A 13,957-nucleotide genomic window follows, 5' to 3' on the forward strand; every position below is an offset into this window, starting at 1 on the left:
TTTTTCAACCTGCAGCTCCGACTCTGAGTGCCTGGCAGAGCTAGCGATCTGTGCAGTGGGTATTGTAGCGACTCTCGTAACAAGAGCGGGCCCACCTTGCTCCTGCCACTAACCTTCCGGGCCCGGGCCCAACACATGAGAGGCGAGGCTTTCTCAGCCCTCCCCGCTGTGACAAGCGTGACCTTTGGAGCTGTCCAAATGCCTGAGTTATGGCCTCATCGCCACTCACCACCATTCCTGGGCTTCGCAGAACTGCAAATAGGAAGCCCGGCCTTTGGAATCAGCCCAGGGCAGAAAATATCCCCCAGATTTCGTTCCAGGGCGCACAGCATGAGACTGAGGCAGGCCTGGGCTTTGTGTTCTGGAGAGGGGAGGGGAGGGGAGGCAGGCAGCTGCTCTCCTCCCACTTCCCTGCCTTGTGCTTTTGTGTCGGGGCTCGGTGGAAGAGCTGCTACCTGCCTGGTTCCCCCGAGCGAGGGCATTTTCCTGCTAATCGCATAGGATCGATTGTATTTTTGAAGTGGGTAGAGTGGCCCGGCGTCCGGAAAGATGCGAGGCTGGAGGAGGACTGGATGCACGGTGTCACGGAAGCTTAGGAGAAGACCACCCCATCCCCCCCAAACACACACACACTCCATCCCTTTTGGAAGCAAGGAGAGATCTGCGCATGCTTAACTCGAGGTCTTGTCTCCCACCCCCACCCCCCCGTGTCCCCGTGAAGAAGGCTGGCCTAGGGGAGGAGAGGAAGAAAGGTCCATCCGCCTCCCGGGACACCGCGCCGCTGAAGATGCGCCCTCCCTTGCGCGGAGGCGCAGAGGAGACGGCGCCCGGGCACCTCCCTGTCCGAGAGTAACAGGTCTCCGCGGCTCTGAGTGGCTTCCCCCGCCCCCCAGCCGTACAGCAGGTGCCCCTCCTGGGCCGGAGGGCGGGACGAGAGCTGCTGCCGCCGCGCCCGCCGCCTCCTGCTCTTCCAGCGGTGCGGCCGCGGTGAACATCTGGGCTGGGGCGGGGAAGCGCCGCGTGAGCCCAGCCCAGCCCCGACGGCGCCCTCGCCGCGCGGAGCTGTCCAGGGAGGGCGGCGCTCTCCATGGTGCTGAAAGCCGCTCCCGCGGGACCCCTGCCTGGCGGTCGGCGGCCCCGGGAGGCTCCCCAGGCGACTGAGGCGCGCCTATCTTCCTCCTCCTCCGCCGCCGCCCCGCTCGCTTCCACCGCAGCCGCGGAGCCCCGCGATCTCGTCGTCCCGCCAGCCCCGGAGAGCCGGCAGCCAGGCGCCCGGCCGCTTCGCCCGCCGCGCTCGGAGTAATGGCTGCGCTGACCAAGGTGGCCGGCGCCTCCACCTTCCTGGCGGTCTTGTGGGGTAGGTAGGCGCTTCCCTCCGCGCCGCGTCGGGTCTCTCGAGGCAGCCTGAAACAAACGGGGGTGGTGGTGGGGGATGGATTTTGCAGCTGAACCCCGATTCTCTATATGAGTCTGAAGCCAATGGGGTTTTGACTGGCATCCTTTCCATTTTAGTTACATTAAAAAAAACACCCATCCTGCATAGCCTTAAAAAAAAACCCACAACAACCTGTAAATTTGAGGGACACCTACTTTGAAGTTATTTGCAAGCATGTGGGTGTCCGGTTTTTTTGTTTGTTTTTTTGTTTGTTTTTGGAGTTTGGGGACTGCTTAAGCTGATTCGGGGAATGAGGTTATGTTTTAGGAGAGGGGAGGGGGAAATTATACACAAAAAGGAATATTCAGCAGTGGACGTCAGATAATGCCCGCTTAAATCAAGAGCTCAGGCAATAAAGAGGGCGCCGAGAAGGATGACAGAGCCAGGAAAGGAATGCATGTTGTTGTAGAGTAGCATATTTATAAGATCCCAGTTTGAATGTAGACGTGATAGAAAGCATTTTGGAGCAACTGCACAACTGCATTTTTCGCTCTTTGGCCAACACCAGTAGATTCTGTGCTCTCTGGGGCTTGGAGCATGGAGGCTTGGAGCATTTCCCACACGTGACACTTATGAGGGTTTTGCACTTCCCACCTCTGAAAAATCCTTGCATTGGCTGGAATGGGCTTTCTTTAAAAATGGCTTTTTTTTCCATTTTAGAAAAGCACATTCACATAATGGCATACACGGTGTGAGAGAGACTCAGCAGTACATTTAGGAACCTTTGCAAGAGCTCCCTTAACTATAAATGGCAAAAGCCAAAGCGGCTGCCTCTTGGCTCCAGGAAGAACAGAATGTGATTGCTGGATTTCACAGTGCTGGGGAATTAGTTGGCACGGCTCACTGTAGCATGAAGGAACTGTCACTGTTGAATGGTTGGCTGGAAAGGTTTAAGGAAGAACCACTTGTCTGCAGGTCTAAACGAGATAATTTTTCAAAGCCTTTTTTCTCTCCTTTGAGCAGTGCTCATTACCAGAAAGAGCAGGTAGAGAAAGAGGTACTTTTCTCCCTTTCTCACAATACAAGAACCCGTGGGCACTCCATGAAATTGCTGAGCGGTTGGGTTAGAACGGATAAAAGGAAGTACTTCTTCACCCAAAGAGTGATTAACACTTGGAATTCACTGCCACAGGAAGTGGTGGCGGCTTCAAGCATGGACGGCTTCAAGAGGGAATTAGATAAGCATGGAGCAGAGGTCCATCAGTGGCTATTAGCCACAAGGTATAGATAGGGACTCTGGGGCAAGTGATGCTCTGTCATCTTGGTGCTTGGGGGGGTGTCAACAGTGGGAGGGCTTCTAATGTCCTGGCCCCACTGGTGGACCTCCTGATGGCACTGGTATTTCTGGCCACTGTGTGATACAGAGTGTTGGACGATGGGCCTTTGGCCTGATCCAACATTGGCGTCTCTTATGTTCTTATGTTCTTAGGAGCAAACATCATGTCCAAACTTGGGCATGGAGATCTGTACCCCTGGGGTGTGAGAGAGAAAGATGGTAGATAGCATATAATGTTGCAAACATTCCAATCTCCAGTAATCACTTGAAAGAACACCGAAGAAGAGCTCTGGAGTCTTGAAAATTACTTTTAGGAATGAGATCAAGATCTGTGTGCTCTTGGGAGTGGTGGTAGAATATATGCATGTCTATAAAGAAAAGTGACCATGCAGTTACTAGAGTCAGTGTGTACAGAGCATTTGAACATGTTTGCACTTGCCCTGTGCAGAACTGAACCCAAAGCTTTGTGTAGAAAGTAGTGTTCCCTCTAAGCTGAGTTAGTGTGAGCTAGCTCACAGTTTTCTAGCCTCCAGCTCACACATTTTAGTCTTAGCTCAGGAAGGATGGCTCCAGAGCAAACTGATTTATGCAGCAGCCAAAACACTCACTCAAAACTTTAATGCCAGTAGCTGACAAAGTAGAATTTTTGCTCACAAGACTCCACAGCTTAGAGGGAGCATTGGTAGAAAGGTGGTCTGTTCCATCATTCTTGTGAAGAGAACAGGTCCCCTTTGTTTCCGTGGGTCAGCAAATTGTGAGAAAACGTCTGGCTGGCCGGCTCCACGTCACGTGTCCGCTGGCATCTCAATTATTTAATTGAGAAAATGTTGCTTCTGCTTTCAGCCCAAATTGAATTAAGCACCATAAGAGTAAGATTCAAATTCCTGTCCTGATGAATAGGGAAGGGACAGCTTGTACATCTGAAAACGACCCGTCATTTCTATGCCAAGATATTATTAAATAGGGATTATTGGTCAGGATCCCTGTGAAGTGGGAAGCTTTTGCAAATCCAGGTTATTTAATCTGTTCTCAATGAATGCCACTCATGAATTAAAAAGCTTTGTTTTCGCTGAGAAACGGAGGGGACCTGAATAACAGATTATTCTCTGTGTCCCTCTATCCCTGTCCGTGTGTGTGTTTGTCACCCGTCTTCTTTCCCCCAACATGGAAACGGGCCTCTGCCACACATACATGTTCACGCGTGCAAATTGACTGCCGCCCCTTCTGTGCCGTGGCGCCTGCTCTGTCGAACCCGCCCCCCAAGTTGGTGTCTGTTCTGCCGTCTGTGTCGAAGTGCCGTCAGAGACGGAGGCGGTCCAGGGATCGCACATGAAGCTGCTGTGTATCTCCTGCATGAAGCGAGAAGAAGTCAGTGCCAATACTTTGGTGGAATGGTTCTACAGGGCTGAAGGAGAAGACGTGGATGACCTTGTAAGTAGCTTGTTGGGTAACTCCAGCTGTAAGTATGGAAGATGGAAGGATGCATCCATTCATAAGATTTCTATCCTGCCTTATGGCTTGTTGAGTTCAGGGCCGTCAAGGCAGCTCACCATTAAAGCATCGTGAAAGCACATCATAAAAACAAAGCAGTTCTAAAAAGCACATCACTGGCCGCAGCGATCCATGCTCTGAACACATCCAATGCGCTCGATGTGAGGCTGCCTTTGCAAACAGTGCAGAAATGCATTTATCTATTGAAAACACTTATTGGCTGCCTTCCTGTGTGTTCACGAGACCAGGGTGTAGGAAATGCTTCCCGTAAAAGGGTGGCCAGCAGTGTGTCCTCTAAGATGAGTTAGTGCAAACTAGCTCACAGTTTTTTACCCTCTGGCTCACACATCTTTTCGTCTTTGCTCAGCAAACTAATTTAGGCAGCAGCCAAATTGCTCGCTCCCAACTTTAATGCCAGTAGCTCGCAACATAGAATTTTTGCTCACGAGACTCCACAGCTTAGAGGGAGCATTGGTTACCAGGGTTCTGTGGTAATCTGGTCAACGAGGCATACGCAGAGGAAAGCATAAGTGGCTGGAGGTGGGGCGTGGGTGGGTCTTGGCCAAATTCTTTTTTTTCCTTTCAAAAATGTAATATTAAACTTAATCCACCCAACGCAAAGGATTGCCCTGTGGTGTGCTGATAAAGTCGCTATTGGTGGGGAGAACCATCTTCGTGATGCCTTCTCATCATTCAGTTCTGACACACAAGGCCGGTTCTTACAGCAAGTCAGTCATGTGTCTCTTGGCAAAGTGGCTCACATCGGGCACCTTGTTGTCTAGATGCTGTGGCAGTTTCTGCCCCACTAATCCAGACAGAGGGTTGGCTGACCCCTGAGCTTCATGTCTTATTTTCCTGCACTCTGTTTCAGAGCCTGACACCGTGTTCTTCTGCTTGAAGGACAGTCATCGAAGGGCGTTTTGTGTAATCTGCCCTGAGCCCTAATGAGAAAGGTGGGCTATAAATAACACAAATAAATATATTAAAATAGGGGGGAGGACCCCGCTCTGATCCTTTGCATGATGAGTGCTGTGCAAAAGCATGTCTTTCAAATGAAGAAGCTAGCAGACATTTTTTAATGATCCACTGTTGCTGTTGCTCCCTAAGTAATTCTGGTACAGGCTGGGACTGACCGGCATCCTTCCTGGTTCTGCCTTCTGCAGATTTATGTGTATGAGAACGAGAAACAGCCAATACTGCCACTGACCCGCTTCAGCGGGAGGCTGATGTGGAACGGGAGCAAAGACATGCAGGATGTGTCCATCTCCGTGCACAACATCTCCCTGAACGATTCCGGGGTCTACACCTGCAAGGTCAACAGGACGTTTGACTTCGACATCCATCACCACACTGTCACCACCTCCACACTGATCCACCTCACAGTCGTGAAGGAGGGTATGGAGGAACTGACTTGTACAGTTAGCTCTGAATTGACTTGTAGAGTTAGCTCAAAATGGACTTGTAGAGTTCACTCTGAATTGACTTGTACAGTTAGCTCTGAATTGACTTGTAGAGTTAGCTTAAAATGGACTTGTAGAGTTCGCTCTGAATTGACTTATACAGTTAGCTCTGAATTGACTTGTAGAGTTAGCTCTGATGTCTCCTGTGAATGGCCAAGCCATTCGCAAAGAAACAAGGCAGTAAATACCTTCCTGTAGTAAATGTTTGAGTGTTTTTTGTGCAAGGAAGTTAGATTTGAGTCCAGTAGCATTTTAGAAGCCTATAAGAGTTTCAGGGTAGAAGCTTTGAGAATCAGAGCTCCCTTTGTCAGATATGAGTAGGAATGGAGAACTCTGGGTCTTTGTATCCCAGTTAGAAGGTGGTAGGGGTGTTGTGAAGAATGCTTGCAAAGGATGCAAGGGTACCATGCATGTTGTAATCAACTAGAGCAGAGGGGAAATGCTTGGGGGCAGAAAATGAACATCTGTAGTGAGTTAAGAACCCTATGTCCCTATTCAGCCCTGGGGGGTCCATTGTTCTGTGTGTAAGGAAGGGTTGCAGCTGTTTCTCATGCATCTTGTGCTTCTGAGCAAAGCGAAACAGAAGATGTGGTGATAAACATCAAATTAAGGGTGACTTTACAGGCCGCCGAAGACGGTTGCTATGTAGACCATTGATTTTGTTTGACGCTCTCTAGCCTCGATATCATGAAACCTTTGCATCACTATGAATGCTATTTCTCTGGGGGACGTGAATGCCTCATGTGATCCTGCAGTGTGGCACATCACTCAAATCTCCAAAGGCCAGGTTTGGGTGGGTTGGTTTATTTAAACTTTCTTTTAAAAGGTGTCAGTTTTAGAAGAGCAAGGTGATCCCTTTAGGCTGGAAAATTAGCTATGGAGACTTAAAGTAATTCAAAAAGTTACTCGTCAATTATTGGGATATTTGGCTAAGATAGCAGAGTTTTGCCTAGTCATAGAAGCGTGATACTGAGTGCAGTAAATAAATCTCCCAGAAAGTATGTTGCAAAAAAGGGTAAAATTTACATTTATTCAAGTAGATCCAGTTCACATTCAGGTTGCAGTCAAAAGAAGAGACAGAAGCTGAATCTAAAGAATATGTTCCCTATCACAGATGAAAGATTGAAGGTCAAAGAAGAAGGGGGCGGCAAAGGATGAGATGGTTATACAGTGTCATAGATGCAACGAACATGAAGTTGAGCAAACCTCAGAGGACGGCGGAAGACCGGAAGGCCTGGCGTGATCTGGTCCATGGGGTCACGAAGAGTCGGACTCGACTGTGCAACTGAACAACAACAATCACGGATGGCCAGCTTGTCTGGCATCATGTGCATAGGAGTATGAGGGCACTGTCTCTACAGGAGAGCCTTGCAGAAACATGTGCCTCCATGGAAGGCCATGTAAAGAGAGGGAGAGGAGAAAGGGAGAGAGGAAGGGTCAGAGGGCAGCTCCCAGGTTAACACAAAGAGAGACATCCCATTCAAGGAGATAACACCTATACACACTTGGAGTGATGTAGCGCCCCCCAGTGTCCAGGCATGCTGACTAACTCACTCCAGCACCGATAACATAACATAAGAATATAACATAAGAAGAGCCCTGCTGGATCAGACCAATGGTCCATCTAGTCCAGCATCCTGTCTCACACAGTGGCCAACCAATTCCTCTGGAGAGCCAGCAACAGGCCATAGAAGCTGAGACCTTCCCCTGATGTTGCTTCTTGGCTCTAATCCCCCTTTAAAGCTATTCATTCCTGTGGCCATCACTACATCCTCTGGCAGCAAATTCCACATTTTATTCACTCCTTTGGTCCGTCCTGAACCTGCTGCCCATCAGCTTCATTGGATACCTTCGAATTCTAGTATTTGGGGAGAGGAAGAAAAATCTATCTTTGTCAGCTCTCTCCACCCCATGCATAATTTTATAAACCTCTATCATGTTCCCCCTTCGTCATCTCTTTTCTAAACTGAAAAGTCCCGGGCTCTTCAGTCTTTCCTCATAGGGAAGGGGCTGATGAGTGAGCTGCACAGTTTCTAGCAGCCCGTGCCTAAGAGGCAAAGGATGCCAGACTGATTCTGCACAGGATGTTCTATGTAGCAACTGGAAGAGGTCATTTCCTGCAGGAGCGCACAGGAGCGGAGCTCCGGCAATAAAGAGCCTAGGGGGCGGGCACATGCGACAAGCCCCACCCCCTGCTCCCAGCAGCCCTCAGTCAGAGCAAGAAGCAGCCAGGTAGGTTGCAGAGCAGCCATAGTTCTCTCAGAGCTGTCCTTGAAAGGGTCGTTTCTGCCAGAGCTCTCTCAGCCCCACCTACCTCACGGGGTGTCCGTTGTGGGGAGGGGAAGGGAACGGAGTTTGTAAACTGCTCTGAGACTCCGAGTGAAGGGCGGGGTATAAATCCAGGGCTGGCTCACTCACTAGGTGAACTAGGCAATCGCCTAGAGCGGGCTGGCCCTTAGGGGCGACAAACTGCACCCGACCCCGTACTCTGGGAGTTTCTTGTTTTTCATTCTTCCTAAAATGCATTTCTTTTTGAAAATTGGTGGGCGCATGGGGAGGGGGGTGCCAAAAGGGATTCCCACCTAGGGTGCAAAAAAAGCTGGGGCCAGCCCTGTATAAATCCAATCTCTTCTCTTCTTCTCTGCTCTCTCTCTCTTGCCTCCCTCCAACCACTCCAGAGTTGCTCTTAGCTGGGCACTGTGTTTATCGCAAGGTGTCAACAGGCCCAGGATCACCTGGGGATGAGATCAGCAACACGCTATTCTCTGACGGCCTGCCGGGAGCTGCAGAAGTTCCCCAGAGAGAAGGGCAGAGTGGCGTGATCCGCTGAGCCAAAGGTGGCTCTCTCCTGTTCAGATCTTCTCCTATGTGCTGTATCTTTATTATTCTCCCCCTCTCTCCCCCCCCCCAACTGCATCCCTTCTGTCCTGTTCTTTATTATTCTCCCTCTCTCTCCCCCAACTGCATCCCTTCGGTCCTGTATTCATCCCTTGCCGAGGAGCCCTCCCTCAATGGTCTCCATTTCACGGCAGTGCTCTTTGTTTCCTTGGCTTCAGCACATTATAGAACATCTGCAGATGGGAGATAATTAGGAAACAAAAGGGAGGTCTAGCATGTTCCAAGATTGGGGATAAACACAAGTTTTTTAAATCTCAGCAGTAGGTAATCTGAGAAATGCTGCCTGTCTAAGCACGCACTTGGGACGGGATAGCCAGTGCGGTGTAGTGCTCAGTGTGACACGCTAGGATCTGGGAGACCCAGGTTCGAATCCCCACTCTGCCATGGACTCTTGCTGAGTGACCTCGGGCCAGTCACACTCTCTCAGCCTCGCCTACCTTACAGGGCTGCTGTGAGGATAGAGAAGAGATTGGATTTATACCCCACCCTTCACTCGGAGTCTCAGAGCAGCTTACAAACTCCTTTCCCTTCCTCTCTTCATGCAACAGACACCCTGTGATGCAGGTGGGGCCGAGAGAGCTCTCTCGAGAACTGCCCTGGAGAGAACAGCTCTGAGAGAACTTGTGACTGACCCAAGGCCACACCAGCAGTTGCATGTGAAGGAGCGGGGAGTCAAACATGATTCTCCCAGATTAGAGTCCGCGCACTTAACCACTACACCAAACTGGCTCTCCAGTTTGAATGATGTGAGGCTACTTCGGGGTCCCCATTGGAGAGGAAGGTGGGGTGCAAATGTAATAAATAAATGGGGGGGATTGCAAGGAGCTTTAAGGGATGACAGAGCCCCAGTTCTTTCATCTAGGGCTTGCAGTTCCCTGAAACCGCCCTCTTCCCCTCAGGTTGCCTCGCAGCATCGCTGTTCCAGAGCTCTGATTATCCAAACACTACGGAGCAGCGACTGATTGCAAAGGGCACTCCATCACCGTCTGTCTGATTCTTTCATTGCAATTGGGAGGCCGAAGCCCTGAGGCTTCACTGCTCTCCACGCACCATTCCCAGCAGCTGACCAAGAGCATCAGGGCGGGACGCGTTTTGATTCTAGAATGCAAGACGCCTGCCCTTTGCCGCCGGCACACTTTGTTCCACGAGAATCGATCGGCATACAAATGTCTCCTGATCTGACTTAGGGCATGAAATCCGGGCCCCGAAGCTCAGCCACCCAGTTTCTGCATGACAGTAATTCAATGGTGGAAAATATAGAAAGCCACACGTGCTGTTGGGGGGGGGGGCAGGGAATCACAGAGCTGCCAAAAAAGTAGGTCACCATGGCCTAGATCCCAGGTTTTGCTAATATGGCTGTTGGAAGGCCTCAAGGATCCCTTCGTTCTAGAACGCAAGATGCCTGCCCTTTGCCGCCGGCACACTTTGTTCCACGAGGATCGATCGGCATAGAAATGTCTCCTGAACTTAGGACATAAACTCCGGGCCCCGAAGCTCAGCCACCCAGTTTCTGCATGACAGTAATTCAATGGTGGAAAATATAGGAAAGCCACACGTGCTGTTGGGGGGGGGGGGGAAAATATAGAAAGCCACATGTGCTGTTGCAGGGGGGGGGCAGGGAATCACAGAGCTGCCAAAAAAGTAGGTCACCATGGCCTAGATCCCAGGTTTTGCTAATATGGCTGTTGGAAGGCCTCAAGGATCCCTTTCGTTCTTTGTCCCCTTCGCAGCTGGCGAAGACTTCACCTCAGTCATCTCGGAAATAATGATGTATATTCTCTTGGTCTTCCTCACCTTGTGGCTTCTGATCGAAATGGTCTACTGCTACAGGAAGGTCTCCAAAGCGGAGGAGGCGGCCCAGGAAAACGCGTAAGTGAAACATCCGCGGCAGCTCCAGAAAGGGTGTCATAGAAGCGGGCCCATCAGAAATGGATGACGTTATCAGTAGAATATGAGGGGGGGGTGCTCCGTAGCTGCGGAGGCTCTGCAGCACGTCTGGAGCTCCCTGCGTGTGTGAAGCTCCATTGAAATGACGGAAGAATACCATATTCGAGAGCTCCATCAGAGTGTTCCCAAAGAGGCTGTTTGGGGGCCGTGGACAGATGCAGCTGGCTTTTATAGCCGTGTCCCAAAAACCTGCCACCCTCCCCGAGCTCCTTTAAAAGAGAATGCCTGCTATTGAATCAGGGTTCCTCTGCATGTTAAGCGGGCCCGTAGCCAGGATTTTTTCCAGTCGCGGGGAGGCATTTACATTTCTTAGGGGGCACTGGCTGATCAAATTACAGGAATACCCATATCCTCCTCTGCACCTGCCACCGCTCGGGGGCCCTGGGCTGGATGGGACGTTGTGGGGCCCTGCCGGTAAGCCGGTGGGCCTAGCCCCGAGATGCCCCACTTGTAGCTATGGGCCTGATGTTAAGTATGTTACTGAACTATAGCCCTTCCCTAAACAGAGGTATATCTTCTCTTTCCCCCCCCCCTTTTTAAAAAGAGGGCATAGATTGGTGCGTTTCTTCTTGTGCTAACCTCTTCATGTTGACTGACAGGACTGACTACCTTGCCATCCCGTCAGAGAACAAGGAGAACTGCGCTGTACCTGTGGAGGAGTAGCAGGTAGAAACCCCCCCAGGGTATGGTCTGCTACCAAAGGTAAGAGCTGTGTTGAAATCTGTGTGCAGAACGTGCGTGCTAATAGGAAGCTAGAATGCAGCATAAGAAATGCTGGGACGGCTGTAGGTAGGACAAAGACGTCCACGGAATTCAGCGTGGCATTTCTAGGTGACCCCAGGAGCAGCTAGTCCTGTAGAGATGCCCCCCCCCAGGTTTTATTTCGTTTTAATTAAAAAAATTATTTAAAAGAAATTACCCTGTCCATACAGAGAGGTCGGATGTCAAACAATAGAAAACATACATCCAAAGCTAGCTACCGAATAAGACCGAGAGCACGAGATCCCGCTTCTTCAAACCTTAACCAGCTAAATCGTTGATCGTCTATGGGAAGGACTCCTTTATTGGAAAGGCGAGTCAAAACTGGTGACCCTCACTCCCAAATGATCTACCTGACTCATGATACCAGGAACTCTACAAAAGAATGGATTGTCCATTATCCTACTCAGGGGTCATTTCGTAGAAAAAGAGGTGCAGGAGCTCATTAGCATAGCTCATTAGCATAACTTCTTTGCATATGCCACACACCCCTGACATCACCGGAAGTGTGTCCCAAGGCAACACCCACCGCTCAGGCTCCACTGGACTGTTTTGGATTGCTAGCTATGGGGAGGGGGGACGCGCAGATCTGCTCTGACAGAGGAGGGAGAGCCGGGGGGGGGGGGCTCTGCAACTTACCTGGCTGCTTCTTGCTCCTCGTGGCCTGACTGAGGGCTGCTGAGAGCAGGGGGCTGGGCTTGTTGCATGTGCCCACCCCCTGGGTTCCTTACTGCTGGAACTCCGCTCCTGTGCGCTCCTGCAGGAAATGACCCCTGATCCCACTCATTAATTTTCCTGTAGAGATTATGGGATGGAGATGAATTATTGAGGAAGAGCTATACTGTGAGTTTCCACATGCTGGGCATCAGAATCCAGTTTAATTGGAGTTGCCTGAATACAATGTGTGTGTGTGTGTGTTTTGGGGGGGGGGGAGAATTGTGCTTTTTTCTCTCTTTAGGGCTTCAGCCTATTTAACCCCTTAGCATTTAATCAGACTTGGAGGATTCTTCAATAAATGTGTGCTTGACCTGCACCTGGATCCTGATCCCCTTCTACTAAGGAGCCTAGCTCTGGTGGAGGAAGGCTTGCTCCTTGAGTAAGACTCCTCAGTAGAAGAAACAGACTCCGCTGCTGGGGGACTGCAGAGAGCTTGGGCACAAAGTGCATTCTCCAAGTATCAGCCACATGTAGGCCCATGTATTGCACTTGCAATCCTTTTGCAACAATGGAGCGAGCGGTCAGCCAACCGTCTCTTTTGTTTCCCGCCACGGACACACAATCTAGGGCTGAAGCTTTATTCCATCCTTTCCCTTTTTTTCCACGGGAAAAGGTCTGTAGGGGTGATTATTTTTGGCACAAAAGCTTTGGCAATCCCCATCGCTGGTGGTAAATCTGGCCAGTGTCAAGAAGTATTGCAGTGGGGGATAGAAGGACAGTCAAGAAGCTGATGTAATTGTCGATTTGAAAAATGCAAACGTCACGGATGTAAAGACACATCACTCATGGCCAATCATTGTTCTCAGGCCTGGCAGAGCATTGGGAAAATGGTTATCTTGAGGGAAAGGCCATGCAATGAACTCTGTGGCCAGCAGAATTAGGGCTTGCTGCCAGTGTTCCCTCTAAGCTGAGTCAGGGTGAGCTGGCTCACAGTTGCACCTCCGGAGGCAAACTAATTGATGCAGTAGTCCAATGGCTCGCTCACAACTTTAATGCCAGCAGCTCACAAAGTAGGGTTTTTGCTCACAAGACTGCACAGCTTGGAGGGAGCATTGCCGCAGACTGATCCTTGCTCAAGTTCTATACATATGAACACCTGAACCTGCCTTATACTAAATTGGACTCTTGGGCCATCAAGGCCAGTATTGTCTACTCAGCCTGGCAGCAGCGCTCCAGGTTGCGAGGTGGAGGTCCTTCGCATCACCTACTACCCGATCCTCTCAACCAGAGATGCCAGGGGTTAGAGCCTGGGGCCTTCCGCGTGCAAAGCAGGCGCTCTACCACTGAGCCACAGCCAGTGTTCCCTCTAAGCTGAGTTAGGGTGAGCCAGCTCACAGTTTTTTAGCCTCCGGCCCACAGATTTTCGCCTTCGCTCAGGAAAGGATGGCTCCAGAGCAAACTAATTGACACAGTAGCCAAATTGCTTGCTCACAACTTTACTGCTGGTAGCTCACGGAGCAGAATTTTTGCTCACAAGACTCCACAGCTTAGAGGGAACATTGGCCATGGCCCCTCCCAATGATGGATTGGCTATCCAGGAAATGTTTGAGGGTGAAAAAGACACGAGTGTGGTCACTCTTGAAAGAGAACAGCTGGCTTTTAGTCCAGTAGCGCCTTAGGACCAACGAGATTTTGGAAGTATGAGCTTGAGAGCCAGTTTGGTGTAGTGGTTAGGAGCGCAGGCTCTAATCTGGGAGAACCGGGTTTGATTCCCCCATTCCTCCACATCCAGCTGCTGGTGTGACCTTGGGTCAGTCACAAGTTCTCACAGAGCTGATCTCTCGGGGGAAGTTCTAAAGAGAGCTCTCTCAGCCCCACCTGCCTCACAGGTTGTCTGTTGTGGGGAGGGGAAGAAGAAGAAGAGAAGAAGAGATTGGATTTATACCCCGCCCTTCACTTGGAGTCTCAGAGCGGCTTACAAACTCCTTTCCCTTCCCCTCCCCACAACAGACACCCTGTGAGGTGGGTGGGGCT

The 13,957-nt window shown here is 50.6% G+C and overlaps 1 protein-coding gene across 1 annotated transcript in view; it reads left to right on the forward strand.

Annotated features, from left to right (window-relative positions):
• Positions 1 to 436: 436 nt before the first annotated feature.
• SCN3B (sodium channel, voltage gated, type III beta subunit) overlaps positions 437 to 13,957 on the forward strand; it is a 15,562-nt gene continuing 2,041 nt past the window's right edge. Inside the window, exons 1-5 of the mRNA XM_015423443.1 lie at positions 437 to 1,357; positions 3,976 to 4,142; positions 5,366 to 5,597; positions 10,291 to 10,429; positions 11,107 to 11,209. Coding sequence (XP_015278929.1) covers positions 1,303 to 1,357; positions 3,976 to 4,142; positions 5,366 to 5,597; positions 10,291 to 10,429; positions 11,107 to 11,170 — 657 coding nt within the window. The 5' untranslated portion in view covers positions 437 to 1,302 and the 3' untranslated portion in view covers positions 11,171 to 11,209. The remainder of the gene's footprint in view (positions 1,358 to 3,975; positions 4,143 to 5,365; positions 5,598 to 10,290; positions 10,430 to 11,106; positions 11,210 to 13,957) is intronic.

Source organism: Gekko japonicus, unplaced genomic scaffold (assembly GCF_001447785.1).
Source record: "Gekko japonicus isolate JY-2015 unplaced genomic scaffold, Gekko_japonicus_V1.1 scaffold2195, whole genome shotgun sequence".
Taxonomy (NCBI): Eukaryota; Metazoa; Chordata; class Lepidosauria; order Squamata; family Gekkonidae; genus Gekko; species Gekko japonicus.